This window comes from Mustela erminea, chromosome 12 (genome assembly GCF_009829155.1).
Source record: "Mustela erminea isolate mMusErm1 chromosome 12, mMusErm1.Pri, whole genome shotgun sequence".
Classification (NCBI taxonomy): Eukaryota; Metazoa; Chordata; class Mammalia; order Carnivora; family Mustelidae; genus Mustela; species Mustela erminea.
In genome coordinates, this window is record NC_045625.1 from 90,358,819 (window position 1) to 90,377,923 (window position 19,105).

The window sequence follows — 19,105 nt, forward strand, 5'->3', positions numbered from 1 at the left end:
CATTAATCTGTGTCATTTAGCAATTCACCTGGTGTTAATATTCTCGGCATGACTAATGCCACCTCCAGTCACAGAACTAGGAAGATAGACATATGCACCATTAACTATCCCAAGCTACTACAAGCCAGTTCCATCGCACCTTATCCCCTTTCATAGGAACATGTGCACACAGTCCACTGGTACCCCAACTAATACCCTGAACTCTTACCCTGAACAAACAGAAACACACTACGTATTTCCAGAATACATCGCGGAATGTACAGTCTTCCATACACCTAAACACATACAGTTGCTAGCTGCACCCTGAATACACATACAAACCTCTTCTTACTAACTAGATTTTTACAGAAAAAATCCTACCCACCTCAGATACTCACATGCCATGCCTACAACTCTATACACACACGCCCACACACAAACAAACAGCTAACATGTTACCCACAAGCGTACAATAAATAGCCTAAAAGGACAGGCTCTCAAAAAATACCACATATACAGTTGTTTCATGAACCACCCAAAAATACTCCCACAATCTCACACCTCTAAAATGCACACACTCTACAGTTTCTGAAAACACACACAACCTATACACACTGTTTCCAAATACACACACCGAACATCCGCATTTTGTAGAATACATACCTCATAAGCCACCAATGAACCCAAATACACACACAGCCACAATCAACCTAACTTACCAAATCCATAAAAGAATACCCCCACAAAAACTGAAAGCATGCATATAAGCAACCCCACCGACTTCTTCAACCATTACATTCAGAAGTAACAGAAGTGGATCCCTAAACCCACAAACATACATACTCACAAACTAGCCATGAATATACATACACCCTTCACACTCAGATGTACTCACAACACCAACAGCCCTTGTACCCTACACTCATGACCCTTACACACCCATGAACACAAACACACATACACTCCCCCAATCTCCAAATAGACATTACCCAAAACACTATACACCATCTTCACATTTCTAGAATACAATGTTACCACCACAATCCCCAGACATTCCAAAAAGTGTACAAAAACCCTAGCATACTCCAAAGAAAATCACTTTGACTATTCCTGACAACCCCAAATCCTATGAATAACCTTATATAATTCACGCACATGCTGCTAAATGTAAACACAAACCCGTAAACACTCCTACAACACAAGGAAACATCTCTAGCACATCATATATAAATACATGTAAAACCCTTTCAGGTCCCAATTTAAAAAGGATTTCAAACTTCCACATTTCCTTAATACTCACAAAACCATATTCCATACCCCCAGTACATGCAAATACAATCCAACTCCCGTGTATAAACGTATCTCATTACTGTATCAGTACAAAAGTACTCCCAGATATGTGCTCATAATCCCCTAATGAAAAATGCAAATACGTGCCATAAACATATTTATCCCACCTGCCATGCTCCATGAACACAAACACACATTTCTCATACCCCCAATATACCCCAAATTACCCAGCATGCTTCAAATATGAAAACATACCACCTTATACCCCCAAACACACATGAAGCTTCACGTTACCCACATGCACATAACCACTCTCAAATACTCAATAACTCCACCATCTTCCAGAATACAGATTAAGTCTACAGCTTACCCACTCACCATTCACACACCAACCCGTTCATTTGCACGTATGGGACACACCACCAATTCCTAAGTCACACACTTGCCCTTACACCCCCAGATATGTGCTCACAGCTCCTGAAACACGAAAAAATGCATGTACCCAGACAGTGTGCCCTGAATGCACAGAGGATCCATCTGGAATGGATGATGACATCAAAATGTCAACCTTAAAAATAAAACAGCCAGTCCGTTTACCAGCAGAATGACTTCATTCAGGAACAGCAGAGGAAGTGCAATTTGGAACACGATAACTACGATAAAGAGTAGGCAGTGCAGAGAACAAAGGAGGGGGCTTGTTGTTAGAGAGGAAAGGGGTAAGCTGGGAGGAAGGGGTCTGAACCAAGTTCACTGGAGAAGATCAAGAGTTCAGGTTGGGGGCAGCTTTTCATTCGCTGGGCTGCTGCTGGGCAAGGAGAAAGATCGTCCACTGCTGGAGTAGTCAAGAACGCTTTTTCCGACTGGGTCTACAAATGGGCGTGAGTGGTAGTGCCTGAGAGCTTCCACGTCCCTAGTAAATAGGGTTTCCTTTATTCATTTGCACAGAAAATATTTAAACAGACGCTAAGCCAAAAATAATAACCCTTCCAAACCTGACATTACACACCAACTGCCACCATTCACAGGGCTAACACCCAGACACAGACATTCCCAAAGTCCTACATCACAAACGCGTTACTCAAACACCTTGAGTATGCCTGAATGACAACTCCAACCCTCTCAATAAACTTAATGGCCCTCACCCTCAGAAAAACACACTCAGGGCTTCCTATTAGCCCGAAATAGCCACGGAGACCTCACCAACCCACACATGAGGATATCCCAGTCAGATTCCTACCATCTAAAAACACAAATAAACCTCAAACTAGGAATTCATTGAACATATTCCCAGGAGACTCCAATAGGACAGGCACAAAACCACCCACGGCCACCAAGTTCTACAATCCACCAGAGACCACCAAGACCCATAAACCACATTTCCTGATGCACACCACAAACCCCCCCCCCACAAGTGCAGAATCTCAACAACCCGTCAACACACACACATACACCTTGCACTAGAAACATCCCCACACAGTCCCTTCAGTCCCAGAATACGAGCATACACCGCCTTAAGTCCCACATGAACACGCAGCAGTGGGCTGGCCAAGGCTTCACAGGCAGAACCAGCTCTCCCCAAAAATGTTTAACAGATTCACACTCACACACACTTGATCGGAACCACGTGACGGAGGTGCAGCACCTTTTCCCAGTACTCACACAGCTGCAACACTCTTCTCTGTAAATTCCGTGTACCTAACGGGTACCTCCGGCCGTCCCTTGTTTTTGCTTCGCTCCTCCATCAGCCCACCTGCGCTCCACGCACCTCGCCAGGGCGCCTATACCCACACCGGAACGACCACCCCGAATCGCCGCCGACCCGCTCCACACACCAGGCCCCGGGACACGGAGGTGACCAGTGCGAAGCCTGGACCCCAGACCCCCGGACGACACCCCGGACCTGTGGGCCCCCAGTACCCCAGACCCGCAAGCGCGGACCCCAGACCCCGGGGGCCCTGAGTGTCCTAGACACCCGAACTCAGACCCCAATATCCCCGAGCACGGAAGCCATCCCTCATGTCCCCGGTACCCCAGATGCCCGAATGCAGACCCCCAATCCCCGAGCACAGACCCCAAGCCCTCGGCTCCCCCATACGCCAGACCCAGTGCAGAACCCAGACCCGCGGGCCCCTGGTTCCCCAAACACCAGAGAGCAGACCCCCAAGTCCCCCGGCACGGAAGCGAGACCCTCGTGTCCCCGGTAGCCCAAACCCCCAACACCGACCCAGACCTACGGGCCGCCCGGACCCCAGGTCCCCCAGTGTGGACGCCAGATCGTCCGCACCCCAAACCCGCCGCCTCCCAAGGGCCCCACAGGAAACTCGCAGGAACCGACCTCACCCCTACAAGGTCAGGGTGCAAACAGCCCGCCCGAGGGACCGCGCGACGCACCTCAGCATGCAGCGAAGCCTCAGACACTGATCGGCCAGGACTCGGGTCCCCGCGGGCCACACCTCAGGGCGCACACACTGCGCAGCAAGAACTCCGCAGACCGCGGGCCGCCACCCCGCACGCCCGCGAGCACGCGCCTTCATCAAGCCCACCTCGCGCAAGCCCCAGGCGGCACGCACGGCCCCGCCCCTGCCCGAGGACCGTTAGGGACCCCGCCCCCGGGCCCGCGCAGGCGCGCCTTCTCCCGCGGGCAGCCTCAACGGAAGCTGGGAGCCGTTGCGGGGGCGGGTCCGGGACACGTTCAGCCCCGCCCCTCGGGAGGGGTGCGCGTGCGCGTGCGCGGGTCTGCGCCTCCGTGGGGCTGCGCCTGCGTGGGCGCGCGCGGGGCAAGCCCAACCCGGCCCGAGAGCCCTGCAGGAGAGGCTGGAAGCAATGGGTCCCGGAGCCGGGGGCTGCGCGGGGACCACTACCCTCCCGCACTCTTTGCGGTCCTCCTGCCTTCAAGCCAGCGCGTGGGAACTGAGCGCTCACGGCCCTGACATCGCAGACGTGCGCTCCCTGGCCTCGGACGCGACCTTGCGAACGACCTGGGGCAGGTGCCTCCGAAGCCCGAGGGCCCCGCGGCCGACCACCTCCGTCCGGACTGCGCATCTGCTGCGCTTTCCCGCCTTTCCGCGCCCTCTGCGCCCGCCTGAGCCCCTGAGCCCGCAAGGTTCCATGGAAGCGCAGTTCGGGCGGAGAATTCAGGCCCGGGGAACACTCGACGCCATCCTCCCGGACTCCATTCCCGGACCTGCCCCCGGGCGCAGCCCGTCCACAGCACGTTTCCTGGCGGCGCTGCTCGGTGCCTGTGAGCGTCCACACAGCTTTGCTCGCGAGGCGCGTCTTCCGCCGTGGGTCACCGCGCGCCTGCTGCAGGTGATGGAGCGGGCGGCACGGCCGCAGGTTTGCTCCGGCTCCCTCCGCTTCTGGAATATCGAAGGACTTCAGTGCGCGTGAAGAAAGGGTGCAACGGACTGCCCTGATTTGTGACATTTTTGGAAGAAGCTGCAATCACCCCATCTCCTGCCAGTCCGTGGCCAGGGGAGGGCTGTTTCGGTCGTGGCTCTCCGCAGACCCGGGAGCCCTGTCCAGAGACGGCTCGCTCTCAGCAGCCACTACAGGCTTGCTCAGAGACAGCCCGCGAAGGCTTTCTGGTACCGCCTTCCCCGACCCGTCTTCCCAAACTGCATGTGGGCGAATTTGATTCCATCTGCTTCTGGGCTGTAGGATTTTGAAGCAGTACCGAAATGGTTGCAGCATTGAGACGAGACCCTTTTTCCACAGTGCCAGGTTTGAATCCGTGGCCCGAGAAGGCTCCTTCAGATCCTACATCTGAGCCAGGAGCGAGAACCTTGTGACTTTGGAGTCAACTTTGCTTCGCGGGGCGTGGGGCCAGGCAAGGAACTGTTTCAGCGCCTTCACCAAAGAGAGTTCCTGTTCAGTGCATGTTCCGAGAGTGCAGCCACGGTTCTAACGCTCCCTTTCCTTCCCCAGCACCCTGCTGGCCTAGGAACTCTGCCGTCATGGCGGTGGGAATGAGGCTGGTCTCCCGAGACATCGGGCTTCAGCCTCTGAAGTTCTCAGCCCACATCACCCTTGGCCCATTTCCTAAGAGCCCTCTGTTCTCACACAGAAAACACAATGCTCCGTGGCATCATGGTGTTCCCAGCAAACTGACATTGACGTGAAACATGAAGAGTCAATGAGATTTTAAAGGGGTGCTGCCATGACTCCCACGTGCATGGGGCCACAATCAGTGTGAGCCTGGATTCCTAAGAACGAGGGTCTACCGTTTGCATGCCCATGGCAGGGCTTCCAGGCTCAGAGTGGCCGGCCAGCCCTTAGAGGAAGCTGGTTGTGTGAGTGGGAAATGGATAGGAGTGGATACCCCGGGAGGCTTTGTCTCAAGGGGCACATCCATTTCATGAGGAGTGACTCTAATGGCTCAAAAAACCAGGGCTATCGGGTCTTTCTATGCCCCTTTGCAATAAGAAAGGGGAAGATCTTCTATGCCTTCTTCCTGTCCTCACCTCCACTAAGCCTAGACGCTCAGTGATATATGATGGCTCTTCCAAATTCCAAATCCTTCCAAGAGCCTGCAGACACTCTGTCGGTGTGTGTGGGTGTGGGTGTGTGTGTACACACAAATGAGCTTCGCAGTGAAGCCAAGATAGCACTCTGGAGTGTTCACATCCAAGACCTTTTTCTCACAGGTAAGTGACTAATAATAACTGGATACGTTACACATTTTTGGTAGAGATGTCAGATAAAATGCAGAATCCCACCCAAATGCAAAATTAGGTAAAGGGGGAAAAATCTGCATTAAAGGTACATATCCAGGGGTGCCTGGATGGATCAGTGGGTTAAAGCATCTGCCTTTGGCTCGGGTCGTGATCCCAGGTCCTGGGATTGAGCCCCGCATCGGGCTCTCTGCTCAGTAGGGAGCCTGCTTCCCTTCTCTTAATTCTCTACCTCTCTGCCTACTTGTGATCTGTCAAATAAATAAATAAAACTTTTTTTTTTTTTTTTTGTCAGAGTGAGCACAGGCAGACAGAGTGGCAAACAGGCAGAAAGAGAAGCAGGCTTCCTGCTGAGCAAGGAGCCCAGTGCGGAACTTGATCCCAGGATACTGGGATCATGACCTGAGCCGAAAGCAAGCCGCTTTACCAACTGAGTCACCGAGGCGTCCCAATAAATAAATCTTTTTTTTTAATAAGAAAAGTATATCTCAAATATTGTATGGGACTCATTCTTGGAAACGCCGATTCCATGTTTATCTGCGATACTAATTTAATTGAGTGTTTATTATTGTTATTTGCTAAAATTGGCCACCCTTATTGGATGGGGCCCTTCGAATTTTAGAGGACTGTAGCACTTCTTCTGGGCATCTAGCCCCCAGACAGGAGGACAGGAGCCGCATTACCAGGACAAGAACCATCACTGTGCATATCCACACACATTTTGGGACCTCTATCAACCTTCAAACAGAGAAACGAAGAGCGTACATTTACTTTTTGAGGCACAATGCCATCTCTCTAAAGATCTAAAAGACACAGGTAACACTGGGTGCCTGGGGAAAAGGGGCCGGGTTGCCAGGAGTAAGAGGTGGGAGGAAAAGGCGTCCCTGCGCAGTCTACTATGCACAGTGTGACTTTGAACCAAAGGTATTGCTCGTTAGAAAGTTTCCACTAAGGTAGTGAAAGAGGTTAGAAATCCATTATCAAACAGCAACACAATACGCCAGGGAACAGGACGTCTGATTTCTGGTCCCGCATGGTAGGGTGCACGAACTCTCTCTGCGAGACACCCGGGCTTTCCAGAGAAAGGGACCCTAGTAAGGCCGGTGCTGCTGGATCTGCTCGGCTCCGAGCTCCGCAGGGCACCGGGCACAGAAGCACCCGAGGCTGGAGAACGAGGTGCGAGCAAACCCACGGGATCTGCTGACCCCGTGCTGGTTTGAAACCCTCAGTTCCACGTGGCCGTAAGGACGCATGTGCTCATCAGCATATCTGTTCTGGGTTTTGCTCAGGAAGTCCAGCCCCTGTTGAATAAGTCAAGAGCCAGGTAGAAAGCAGAGCGGGTGGATGGACACAAACCGAGGTTGCTGGTCGAACCAGAGGAGCACCGGGTCACACCGCGGTGCAGTGAATCTGGAAAACAGTGTCTGAACTGCCTGGAAAGGCGCGCCCCGATTGTGTTGCCCCTTTAACGTTTAAAGGAACTTGGGGTTCTGACCCACCTGCCAGAGCCTGACTCATGGAATGTCTCCCACCCTCAGCCAGGGCAGTGGCCCTCCGCCCCTCCCCCGCCACAGAATGTCATGAGGTCATGCATTCTCACCCTGTTTAGATTCAAACTTTCCCAGCCTTGGCTTGGGTCTTGAGTGTCTCTCCTGCAGCAGCTCACCGTGTGGGGCCCAGACCTGACTTTTGTCACTGTGGAGGCTGCCAGGCGGCAGCGTCCTCTGCCTGTGCGGATGGCTTTCCAAGGAGGTGAGCCTTTGGCTTGGGTTGGACGTGTCAGGGGCCAGGCCACCCCTGAAGTCCTTGGGATTCAAATGTGACGCCGGCCAGGGGCACTTGGGTGGGGTTAGATAGAGGAAGAGAGCGCACTGGACCCCCAGGGACCGCTGGCCGGGGGGCTGAGAGGCTGGGAGTCTGCAGAAACCTGCAAGGACCTTGGGCAGGGGCTCCTTGGAGGTGGGTCGGGCCCTGTCGGGGGAAACGCCCTGTGTGTGGGGAGAAAGGATGGCGGAGTCTCGCCGATTCTCTCCGGGGGCACACGCCTCCTTGGGCACGATGCAGGGAGAGGTGGGAGTGTGTCATGACGGCGGCACAGGCCGGCCTTAGCCAGAACGACGTTCCATGGCACTGTGTGCAGCCCAGTGTGCAATGGCTTGTCCTGCCCGAGACCTGGGCCGGTGGTCACTCTGACCCCACGTGCCCCAGGCCACATAGGCCTTGTCTTGGATTCGGCAGGGTCGGGGCACCAGGTGGCCTCAAGGGAGGGCTCGGGTTCTTCAGCTGCTCTGGGTGCTCCCCTCTTGAGGAAACAGTTGCTACCTGCTTCCTCTTGTCCTGTGTTCTGGGCTGCTGACCCAGGCTGGCCCTGTGTCCGGGGTGTGTGAATGGTTCTGAGACGGGCTTACCGCAGGGTTTGGGGGGAGCTTTCCTGGCAGATCCAGGTCAAGCGTTCTTGTTCGGTTGAGCTGGGCCGGGGAGGAGAGGGTGGGACTCGCTGGGAGTGTCGGGAACGGGAAGGCTGGCGGGAGAGGGGCCCGAACGGTTCAGACGCTGTCTGTTCACAGGGGCCCTACAGGTGCCTAGGATGGACCCTGCAGAAGGTCTCCAGCAGCCAGGGAGGCTGCTGAGGCCATTTCCCACAGGTCAGGGGTCCAGCCAGGCCCGAGTCTTGGGAGGCCGCCCGTGAGGCTGGACAGTCGTGTGTGGGGGTCCGTGGTGCTGGCTCAAGGGCCTCTGCTGGGCAGACAGGATGTCGTGCTGGGAGGGGCGGAGGCGGGAGTTCCCTGCGGGAGGCCAGAGCATGGAAATCACTCTGGGACACTGGCAAACTCCACCTTTACTTAGGATGTCCCTCACGCGAAGCCACGGGATTCACGGCTCTGCTCCCGGGGGCTAAGGGGGTCCCGGGTCCTCCCTCCCGGCTGCGGATTCTCTGACCCCATCCGGCCCTTTCCTTCTGTCCACAGCATCTGCAGTGCTGGGAGGCCATGCGGCCACGGACCAGGGAGCCTCCCTGTCTGCTTTCATGGCACGGCCCTTCCCCCCACCCACTGCCGGCGCCTCCCACCGGCCACTCTGGGGGCAGCACCCGCCGCCCCTCCTCACCATGCCATTCCCTCCTGGTGGCCCCCTGGTGCTGCCAGCTTTCTCCAGGACTCCGCTGGTGGCAGGAGAAGCTGGCCTTGGCCCCAATGGGACTGGGACCTGCAATGTCACTGTGCAGGTCAGGTCAGAACAGGGGTGCTCCGTGACCCCCCAGACTCAGACCATCGTCCTCACTCCGGCCCCCCTCAGCTGGAATGCTCCAGGGGCCCTCGGTGGGGGTGCTGCGTGTCCCGCACCCATCTTCGTGACAGCCTCTGCGGTGGAGACCAGCATGCCTGCCTCGGCCCGTGGGGGCTCCCAGGCCGGCAAGGGAGGCTTGGCCCCAAGCCTTCCACCTCCGGCTCAGCCCCCAGTCACGCAGCTGACCACCGTCGTGCCCCCAGTCAACGCCAGGCCACAGCCTCACGGAGCTTCCAGGAGCCGGACCACGGCCTCGCCCCAGGACTCCTGTAACCCCAAGAGTGTTTATGAGAACTTCCGGCGCTGGCAGCGCTTCAAGTCGCTGGCCCGGAGGCACCTCCCGCAGAGCCCCGACGCAGAAGCTCTCTCCTGCTTTCTCATGTGAGTGGCCTCGGCTCTCCCGCAGCCCTCACGCAGGCCCACCTTGGGGCGCGCACACAGGGCGCTGTTCTAGAGCCCCTGGGAGGAAGGTCTGCGGCCGGGTCCCTGCTCTAGGAAGGCACGTTCTGGTCTAGGACACATTTCAGTCACGCATCTCAACTAACACTGGGGCGGGGTGTGTGTGTGTGGGGGGGGGGGTTGTCCAGCCAACCTGTACCTTGCAGAGATATCACGGTGACAGTCGCTGGGGACTCACAGAGAGTGTCCGGGTGTCAGAGGAGCGGCTATGGTTTGGGTGCTGCACTCTCTGTCACCCTGTCTCCATGCAACACGGGCCTGGGGCATCTCACGGCCAGGGGACCAGCCCAGCAGAGGTCCTGTGCGGGCCCCCCCCTCGCTGTCCCAGAGGATCCCTCAGAACGGGAGGGGAGGGAGCAGAGGTGGTGTAGGGGTGAGTGTGGGGGATCCTTCCTGCGGAGCTCTGACCTGGAAGGCCTGGCCTTGGCATCTGTGGTCCCTCCTGAACACGGGGTGATGGCATTTCCTGCAGAGGCTGGACTCATTGCTGGGCACCTTGATGTCCGCGAGTATTATTACGAAAGGCAGAGTCCAAAAGGACTGATTTCCCAGGCCACCCCATCCCTGCTCCTGTCAGTGGACAGTCAGCCTGGAGCCCAGGGCCCAGGGCTGGTGTGGTGGGAGGCGGTGACCGTGGTGGTGGTGAAGGTTGATTTGCACACCCCAACACCCCCTGTCAACCTGCCAGCACTCGGTCATGCTGGGTGGGGGACACGGGCTCCAGAGGACCCGGGGAAGGCTGGGGGTCACCGGACTGTAGCCGGCCCCTGACCCCGACACCTTACAGCCCGGTGCTGCGGTCCCTGGCGCGCCTGAAGCCCACGATGACGCTGGAAGAGGGAGTGCGGCGGGCCGTGCAGGAGTGGCAGAGCAAAAGCAACTTTGACCGCTTCATCTACTACGAGATGGCGGGAAAGTGAGTCGGGGTCTCTGGCCCGGGGCTGCTGGGCAAGTGGGCCGGGAGCAGAGTCTGGCTGTGCTGACGCTCGCTTGACCCAGAGGGCCGCCCTCCCCACCTCCCTGGCGGTTCCACCTTCCCTTGCTCTGGACCCACCCCTGGCTCCGCCAGAAGGTCTCAGGACGGGGTTGGGGATCCTGAGGCCTCCTCGCCTGGGGTCGGACTCCCTCCGACTCAACTCCCTGAGGGGGTGGTGGAGGCGATGCGCCGGACAGCCCGCCTGCTTCCTCCTTGTTAGCCGGGGCCACGGCTGTCCCTCCAAGGCCCCGCCTCTCCCAGTCCCTCAACCTGCTGCTGGCCCTGCTGGCTCCAGGGCTGGGCCCCCTCCTCAGTGCGGCCTGGGCCTCCTCACCCCCAGGTTCATGGAATTCGAGATGGAGGAGGAGATGCAGATGCGGAAGTTACAGTGGGTGAAGGTGGCCCAGGGCCTGCCTCCCCCAGCGCCCCCGAAGCCTGAACGGCGGGGGCCCCCAACCGCGGAAGCGGGCCCGCAGCCAGGTAAGGCCCCCACATCCCCATGACCGCTGGTAGACCATGGCTGTGGGGGCCGGGGGAAGGCCTCTGTCCCTGGGTCGTGTCTGCTCCCACAAGGGGACATTGGTCCTTTGACCAGAGCCGCCGGGGGTCTCAGCTGCCCTTTGTCAGGAGGGGTATTGACCTGGTGAATTTCTTGACTCCTCGCGCCACGCCTGTCAGAGGACCCCGCACCAAGTCTGCCTGGGAAGTGGACTGTGGGGAGTGGGCTGTGGGGAGACCCCTGGAGGATCGGTGGGTCCCCCCTTGCTCACGTGGCTGGCTGTGAGACGCTCCTCCTCCGGCTCTGCCAGTCCCACGGTGCCCATAGCTTCCGGTGGCCCTGACCCAGCCCCCAGGGACATCAGTGTCCCCCTAACACTGCCCTCCCGATGCTCTGCCCGAGCCCCTCACGCCTCCTCCCTCCTTCTCGCTCTGCCTCAGCGTGCGTTCCCAGGAATGCGGGTTCCAGGGCCCAGCCCTCCCGCCTGCAGCCACACCGACCCCCGCGGCGCCGGCAGACCAAGGCGCCCAAGGAGATCCCTCCAGAGGCTGTGAGAGAGTACGTGGACATCATGGAGGGGCTGCTGGGGCCTGGCCGCTCAGCCCCGGGGGGCCCGGCAGGTGAATGGGGAGAGGACGGAAAGGAGCCACAGCAGGACGAGGCCGCGACCTACCCGGACCCGGGTCTCCTGAGCTACATTGACGAGCTGTGTTCCCAGGAAGACTTCATCACCAAGGTGCGCTGGCCCTCAGCCTGGTGTCTGGAAGATTCCAGGGACTGGCACTCCAACGCCCAGTTCGGGGCTGAGCCCCGGCATTTGGCATTAAGCGCTTTCCTTGTTCCTGGGCTGTGTGCGCATGTGTGCGTGCATCCTTGTGTACTTGCCCATGTGTGTGTAGGCATGTGTGTATACTGCTGTTCGCGCAGGCGTGCGTACACACATGGACGTGTGTGCACACATGCCCAAGCATCGTGTTTGTGTGTTCGTGTGTGTTTGTGCATGTGCATACCCGTGCGTGTGCGTGTAGAGGCGTGTGCGTGTGCATTTGTGCCTTGTGTGGATGTCTTTGTGTATGTCTGCATGTGGTCCTGTGTCCACTCACGTGTGTGTCAGCCTAGGGGTACGTCCTTTGTGTCTCTGAGAGTGCACGTATGTTTTGGGGGTGTTTGTGTGTCTTTGTGCATGTCCAGGTTTTGTCTCTCTGTGTACACAGATGTGTGAATGTCTGTGTGTCTGCACACATGCACGTATGTGTGTGTGAGAGAGAGAGAGAGAGAGAGAGGCCAGTGACGGTAACGTGAAAACTTCTCCCACCGTCTGGAGAAGGATGGGTGCGTCTTCACTTTTCCACATTTCCTGCAGACCCTCCTGGCTCACAGGGGGCTCCCTGCCACGTCTGGCCCCAGCCTCTTTCCTCTGTCCCAGGTGGAGGCAGTCATCCACCCCAGCTTCCTGGCGGAACTGCTGTCCTCGGAACCACAGCTGGACCTCCTGGCCCTGGCTGAGAAACTGGAGCAGGAGGAAGGGCTCAGCCTTGCAGAGGTGAGCCAGGGGGAGGACGGGCTCCAGGCAAGCTGGGGGATGGAGGGGACCCAGGCGATGCAGGGGGAGGCAGTGGGGTCCCAGGTGAGCCCGAGGAGGGGACTCCAAACAGAGACCCACATGACTCTGTCCCCCTTTGCTTCTTGTGAGTCACAGCACTGGGGAGGCCAGCGTCGGGTGGGCACAGAGCAGAGAATGGGAAGTGGAAGATGGGCAGCCTGGGACGGGAGGGAGGGAGGGACTCAGGGGGATGTCAGCAGAGCCACAGCCTCGTGGGTCACCCTCCCTGCCTCCCCCGGTGCCATCGTCCCATGCCCCCGTCTCACTGGCCTATGCTGGCCAGTCACTGTCCCCTCCTTCCTCAGCTGGTGGAGAAAAGACTGGCGGCCTTGAATACGGAGGAGGGTGTGCAGGCACCGCCACGTCTCTGCGCGGCCCGATCGGGCCCCAGTGCAGAGCACGAGACTGGTCCCGGGAAGGGGCTGGGGGTCAGCGACAAAGCCTGCCCAGCAGACACCGACGGCCAGGACCTTCAGAGGCACGGCCGAGCACAGACACACCTGTCGGGGCCCAGAGCCTTTGCTCGCTCTCCCGGACGACAGGAGACCCCTGCACCCAGGGCCCGACGGGTCCCCGCCCCTCCCCAAGGTCAAAGGTGCGCCGCCCCTGGACCGGGCCCCAGGGATGCCCCGCTTCTCAGAGAGGCCCCTCCTGCTAGGGACACTCGAGGGCTGGTGGATGGGTCCAGTGAGGACGAGGAGGAGCTCCCCAGCCTGGCCTTCCTCCTGGCCTCTCAGCACAGGCTGCTGCCCTGGAGGCTCTCCCAGAGTCCCGCTCCTGCCTCAGTCATCCCCAGCCCCGGCAGGGCCCGTGGAGCCCCCTCTCCTCAGAGAATAGGCCTCGGCCCGGCCACCGACCCAGCTACAAAGTCCAGGAAGCGGGCTCTGTGTGAGGGTCCTGCCTCTGTGGCAAAGATGCCCCTGCCTGGGGCCAACCTCAGGGTGTCTGGGAGGCCGGCCTTGGCTGTGGGGCTGGTTCACCCCTCACAGCCTGCAAAGAGAAGGCGTGACTCCTTGGTCACAGGGAGGAGAAGGAATCGTCACTGCAGCCAGTAGGGAGAAGTGGGCCTGCGCTCCAGGGCCGGCACACCCCGGGGCCCCCCAAGGAGCCTAGGGGGTCCTTCTCATCCTGGTGCTGATCCTGCCTGTGGGAGGGAGGGGGGGAGGGAGGGAGGCCATGACTGTGGGGCGGGGTGGCTGTAGCCCATTGGGGCACCATGTGTAAATGGGGAATAAAGTTAGTTTTGTCGTTAACACTCTGGGCCACTGTCTTCCTACTGCTGTGTGGGCTGCCACCGGCGTGTGGGCTCCCCATCCCACAGGACGGAAGAGCCTGAGAGGGGCTTCCTGGGGCTCCCGTCACCATCTGGATCCCTGAACGTCCAGGGATGGGGAGCCCTCTGCACCACGACCGTTTTTGAGAATGAAGTCCACAGATAGCCCCATCTTCCAGAGCTCCCTCTGCCTCCCCGAAGCTTCCGCCACGGGTCCGACTGGGCAGGTGCTCCTCAGCTCCTGCAGGGCTCCCTGTGCGGGGCCTGAGGAGACGGGGTCTGGGCCTCGGGCTCGTGCTAGCAGGAGTGTCTTCCGGTGCCAGCGGGATCACCGAGATAGGAGGGCCAGTGGGGGATCCCCCCAATCCCAGTGAGGATGGACCCGGGGCACGGATGAGGGCGGGTGGGGGCACTGGCCACGGTGTGCACACAGGAACCACAGCGGTGGCGCAGGCGGCAAGTCCCGTGGCGGGATTTCTGGACAGGGCCGTCTTCTCCAACCATGCAGGGAGGTGACCCTGCTGCCCCCCACAACTGCCCTGCACCTCCTCTCACTGGGAGTGCTGGTCCCCGCCAGCCCCTAGCCCTGTCCCACCCAGATGCTGTGGTCCCAGGAGCGAGCACTCAGGCCCTCCAGGTTCTAGATTCTGGTGCCTTTTCCGGGTTTGGTGAGGCCCCTACAGCACTCAGCACTCCCAGATGTGCTGTTCCTGCACGCTCGATGGCGCCAAGGCCATCCAGGGCAAGGGACACCTGGCCCTCTGCTTCCCTCCTCCCGACCCCAGCAAAGAGTTTGGTGGAGAAAGGAACTCATGCCGGCGTCCTTGTCCCGCTGCACGGAATCCTCAGGCCACCCCACAAGGACGCCTCCCTTTCCAGGCAGGCGGCTCTGGAGTGCTCCCCACCCTCCTGCCCCTTCCAGAAGCAGAGGTTTCCTCTTGGTCGCACTCCCCAGCGGCTGCCCCTCCCGGTCCAGCTGGGCCTCACAGAGAGGAAGGGGCTCAGGGGCCCAACCAGACCCAAACAGAGGCCGCCCCCGTGCCTGTCACCCTGCTTTGTCCCTGTCCATGGTGTGCGCCTAGCGAGCGCTGGAACTAACGGTGTCCACGAAGCTTTGCCTCTTTTCCTTGGAAAATACAAAGTCTGTGCATCGGGAAGGAAATTAAGTGGAGAAACATTCCAGATTTTTATGGCCCCCAACCTTCCTCGCCTCAGAAACACTTAGGAGAGGTGACAGCTTGCGGGGACGGTGTGGCGGGGCCGAATCAGGAGGGAGCTCCCAGGAAGTGAGGACGAATCTGCGGTGAGGACCACGTCATCCGGGCCCCTGGGGAAGTCCCGGTGCTCACCCAGAGCAGGCCCAGCTCTGCTCTGCCCCGTCCAGCGGGGCAGGTCCCGGTCAGCTCGCTGGGTCTCCAGAGAGCCTGCAGGAAGCCAGGCTCACGCTTTTCCGAGAGCGCCGTGGGCTCTGGGCGGCCTGGGGACCGGGGCGGCCCTTTCAGTCAGCCTTGCGCGTTTGGCTGCAGAGCCTCCTCCTGCTCCCCTAGGATGAGATCAGGCAGTGGGGTCCTGGAGTTCCGGGGCATCCCTTGGATAGAGGAGCATTCCTATCACCACTGATGACAGTGCTGTGCCTTCTGAGCGCACCTGGGAAGCTCGGGCTCCCGTGGCCACCCTTCCGTGCCTGCACGTTTGTTCTTCATTCAGAGATGCGTGGGTCCCACAGGCCGCGGAGCGCTGGGCAGGAAGAGGAGCGCAGCCAGCTTGTGGGATCCTGGCCAGGGCGCCCCAGTGCCCCCACACATGGCGCTCACCCGGCGGCTGATAATGGGCAGGCTCTGCCTGTGTCCCCGCCTCCATTCATCATCCACTGTCCCTGGACGCAGGTGTCATAGGAGGCTCTGGCCAAGAAGGACAGTGTGGGGGCCGCGTGTTCAGACAGACAGTGGGGCGAGCTGGGGCCATTCCTGCTCACGTGTCTGCTCTGGAGAGTCTGGGCTTGGATAGTCCCCACTTGTCGGCCCCCTGGCGTAGTTGTTGGTGGGACCCTCCCCCAGACAAGTGGGCAGGGGCCCCTGCCACCCGGCACATCCACTGGGAAGGCCCCAGACATGACTCCCTGAGTTCTGACGGCCTGTTTCCTCTGGTATGCCTGTGCACACCTGGGCCCTTGGTGCTCATTTTCGTAAAATATCTTGGGGTTACACTGTGCTGTCTGAGGGTTCCTTCTGCCATCCTCCCCGGGTCTCTGAAAGTCAAATCCCACTCTCATTCTATCGCCTGTGTTTGGAATGTACTTTGTGTCGGTTCATTCTGAGGATCCTGTTTCAAGGATGCGTGTTGTGTGAAAGTGTACAACGTGTCTGGACATTGTACGTAGAGATGCTTTCCACCCATAACTGCATAAATTGCAGAGGGATTCCTAAGGTTTTTGTAGCTTATAAGACTCCTAAAAATATATAAATAGAAATATAGTTCATGGAAACATTTTCCTGTACCTTTCAATCCAATCTGGATTCTAGGAATTGTGCCAAGATAGTCTCAGGAGCATATACAAACAGATCAACCAGTGACAGTGCGAGCATGGGGGTGTCTTCAGAACCAGCAGTGCGATTAAGATCAGACCCTATTCTTCCCTCCCTATTGTTACCTGACCACTGGCTTTGCAAGATTCCTAGTGCTGTCCCAGAAAGCAAAGGACATTGTACTGTTCCAGTCTCTGGGTACTCTGATAAATGTGTGTCCTGTATCTGGGCTTCATATTTTATGGGCATTCTCCCGTTGGTTACTCTGAATGTGCAAAATATTGAGAATTTCTAGATAAAACTGATGTTAAAATTGTTTTCTCCAGTGATATTTGAATAAGTCATATAATGTTAACTGAAAAAACATAATTGCATTGTAATCTAATATGTCAAAGTTTACACTCTAAGATATATATAGATAAAAGTGAGGATCACAAATGCCCTCCTTGACAGGGGCAAAGATGGTGGAGGAGTAGGGGACCTTATTTGAACTGGTCCTTGAATTGAGCTGGATGTCTACCAGACCATTCTGTCCACCCACAAAATCAGCCTGTGATGTAAGGAGGTATATCAGGATCTCTAGAAACAGAATATCTCAGGCGGTTAGTCTTGAGGTATGAAGCGGGGAGCCATCATTCTATGGGCAGATATCAAAAGATAAACAGAAGAGGTTACTGCCTATGTTCTCCTCTAGGATTCTGATGGATTCCTGTCTCACACTGAGGTCTTTTATCCATTTTGAGTTTATCTTTGTGTACGGTGTACGAGAATGGTCGAGTTTCATTCTTCTACATATAGCTGTCCAATTTTCCCAGAACCCTTTATTGAGGAGACTGTCTTTTATCCACTGTGTATTTTTTTCCTGCTTTGTTGAAGATTATTTGACCATAGAGTTGAGGGTCCATATCTGGGCTCGCTACTCTGTTCCACTAGTCTATGTGTCTGTTTTTATGCCAGTACCATATTGTCTTGGTGATCACAGCTTTGTAGTAAAGCTTGAAATCAGGTAACATGATGCTGCCAATTTTATTTTTGTTTTTCAACATTTCCTTAGCGATTTGGGGTCTCTTCTGATTCCATACAAATTTTAGGATTATTTGCTCCAGCTCTTTGAAAAATACCGGTCGAATTTTGATCGGAATGGCACTAAAAGTATAGATTGCTCTAGGCAGTATAGACATTTTAACAATGTTTATTCTTCCAATCCAAGGGCATGGAATGGTCTTCCATGTTTTTGTGTCTTCTTCAATTTCTTTCATGAGTGTTCTGTAGTTCCTTGAGTACAGATGCTTTACCTCTTTAGTTAGGTTTATTCCCAGGTATCTCATGGTTCTTGGTGCTATAGTAAATGGAATCAATTCTCTAATTTCCCTATCTGTAGCCAAGTGCTGGGTATTATGGAGGGCACGCATTGCATGGAGCACTGGGTATGGTGCAAAAACAATGATTTCTGTTATGCTGAAAAGAAATTAAAAAAAAATAATAAACAGAAGGGGGAGGGAGCCTCCAGGATCCTGTATTGTTAGAGTACAAAAGCCTTCTGCTTTTGAAAAAGAAAAGTTGAAAAAGAAAAACAAAGCTGGGGGCATCACATTGACTGATTTCAAGCTATGTTACAAAACTGATCACCAAGACAGCATGGTACTGGCCAAAAAAACAGACACGTAGACAAATGGAGCAGAATAGAGAGCCCAGATATGGACCCACAACTCTACGGTCAAATAATCTTCAACAAAGCAGGAAAGAATACCCAATGGAAAAAAGATAGTCTCTTCAATAAATGGTGGGAGTAAATAATGGGAAAATTGGGCAGCTATATACAGAAGAATGAAACTCGACCATTCTCTTACACCATACACAATGTTAAACTCTAAATGGATGAAAGACCTCAATATGAGACAGAAATCCATCAAAATCCTGGAGGAGAACATAGGCAGTAACCTCTTCAACATTGGCCACTGTAACTTCTTTCAAAACATGTCTCCAAAGACAGGTGAAACAAAAGGGAAGATGAACTTCTGGGACTTCATCAAGATAAAAAGCTTCTGCACAACAAAGGAAATAATCAACAAAACAAAGAGGCAGCCCACAGAATGGGAGAAGATATTTGCAAATGACACTATAGACAAAGAGCTGATAGCCAAGATCTATAAAGAACTCCTCAAACTCAACACCCAAAAAACAATCACATCAAAAAATGGGCAGAAGACATAAACAGACACTTCTCCAAAGAAGACATACAAATGGCCAACAGACACATGAAAAAATATTCAACATCATTAACCATCAGGGAAAGTCAAATCCAAACCACAGTGAGATACCACCTTAAACCAGTTAGAATGGCAAAAATTAACACTGCAAGCAAGAAAAAATGTTGGAGAGGTTGTGGAGAAAGGGGAACCCTTCTACCTTCCTACCCTATCCACCTACCAGCCATTTTGGAAAACAGTGTAAAGGTGTCTCAAAAGTTAAAAAATAGAGCTATCATATGATGCAAGAATTGCACTACTGTGTATTTACCCCAAAGATACAGATGTAAT

The 19,105-nt window shown here is 56.1% G+C and overlaps 1 protein-coding gene across 1 annotated transcript; it reads left to right on the forward strand.

The window, feature by feature from the left end:
* The first annotated feature begins 6,456 nt into the window (after window positions 1-6,456).
* On the forward strand, window positions 6,457-13,822 carry LOC116570029 (NUT family member 2G-like). Its single transcript, XM_032306518.1, is given in 8 exon segments — window positions 6,457-6,758; window positions 7,552-7,694; window positions 8,912-9,611; window positions 10,477-10,605; window positions 11,006-11,287; window positions 11,513-11,900; window positions 12,591-12,707; window positions 13,073-13,822. Coding segments are annotated over 7 exon segments (2,382 nt in total). The 5' UTR covers window positions 6,457-6,758; window positions 7,552-7,678.
* Window positions 13,823-19,105: the final 5,283 nt, after the last annotated feature.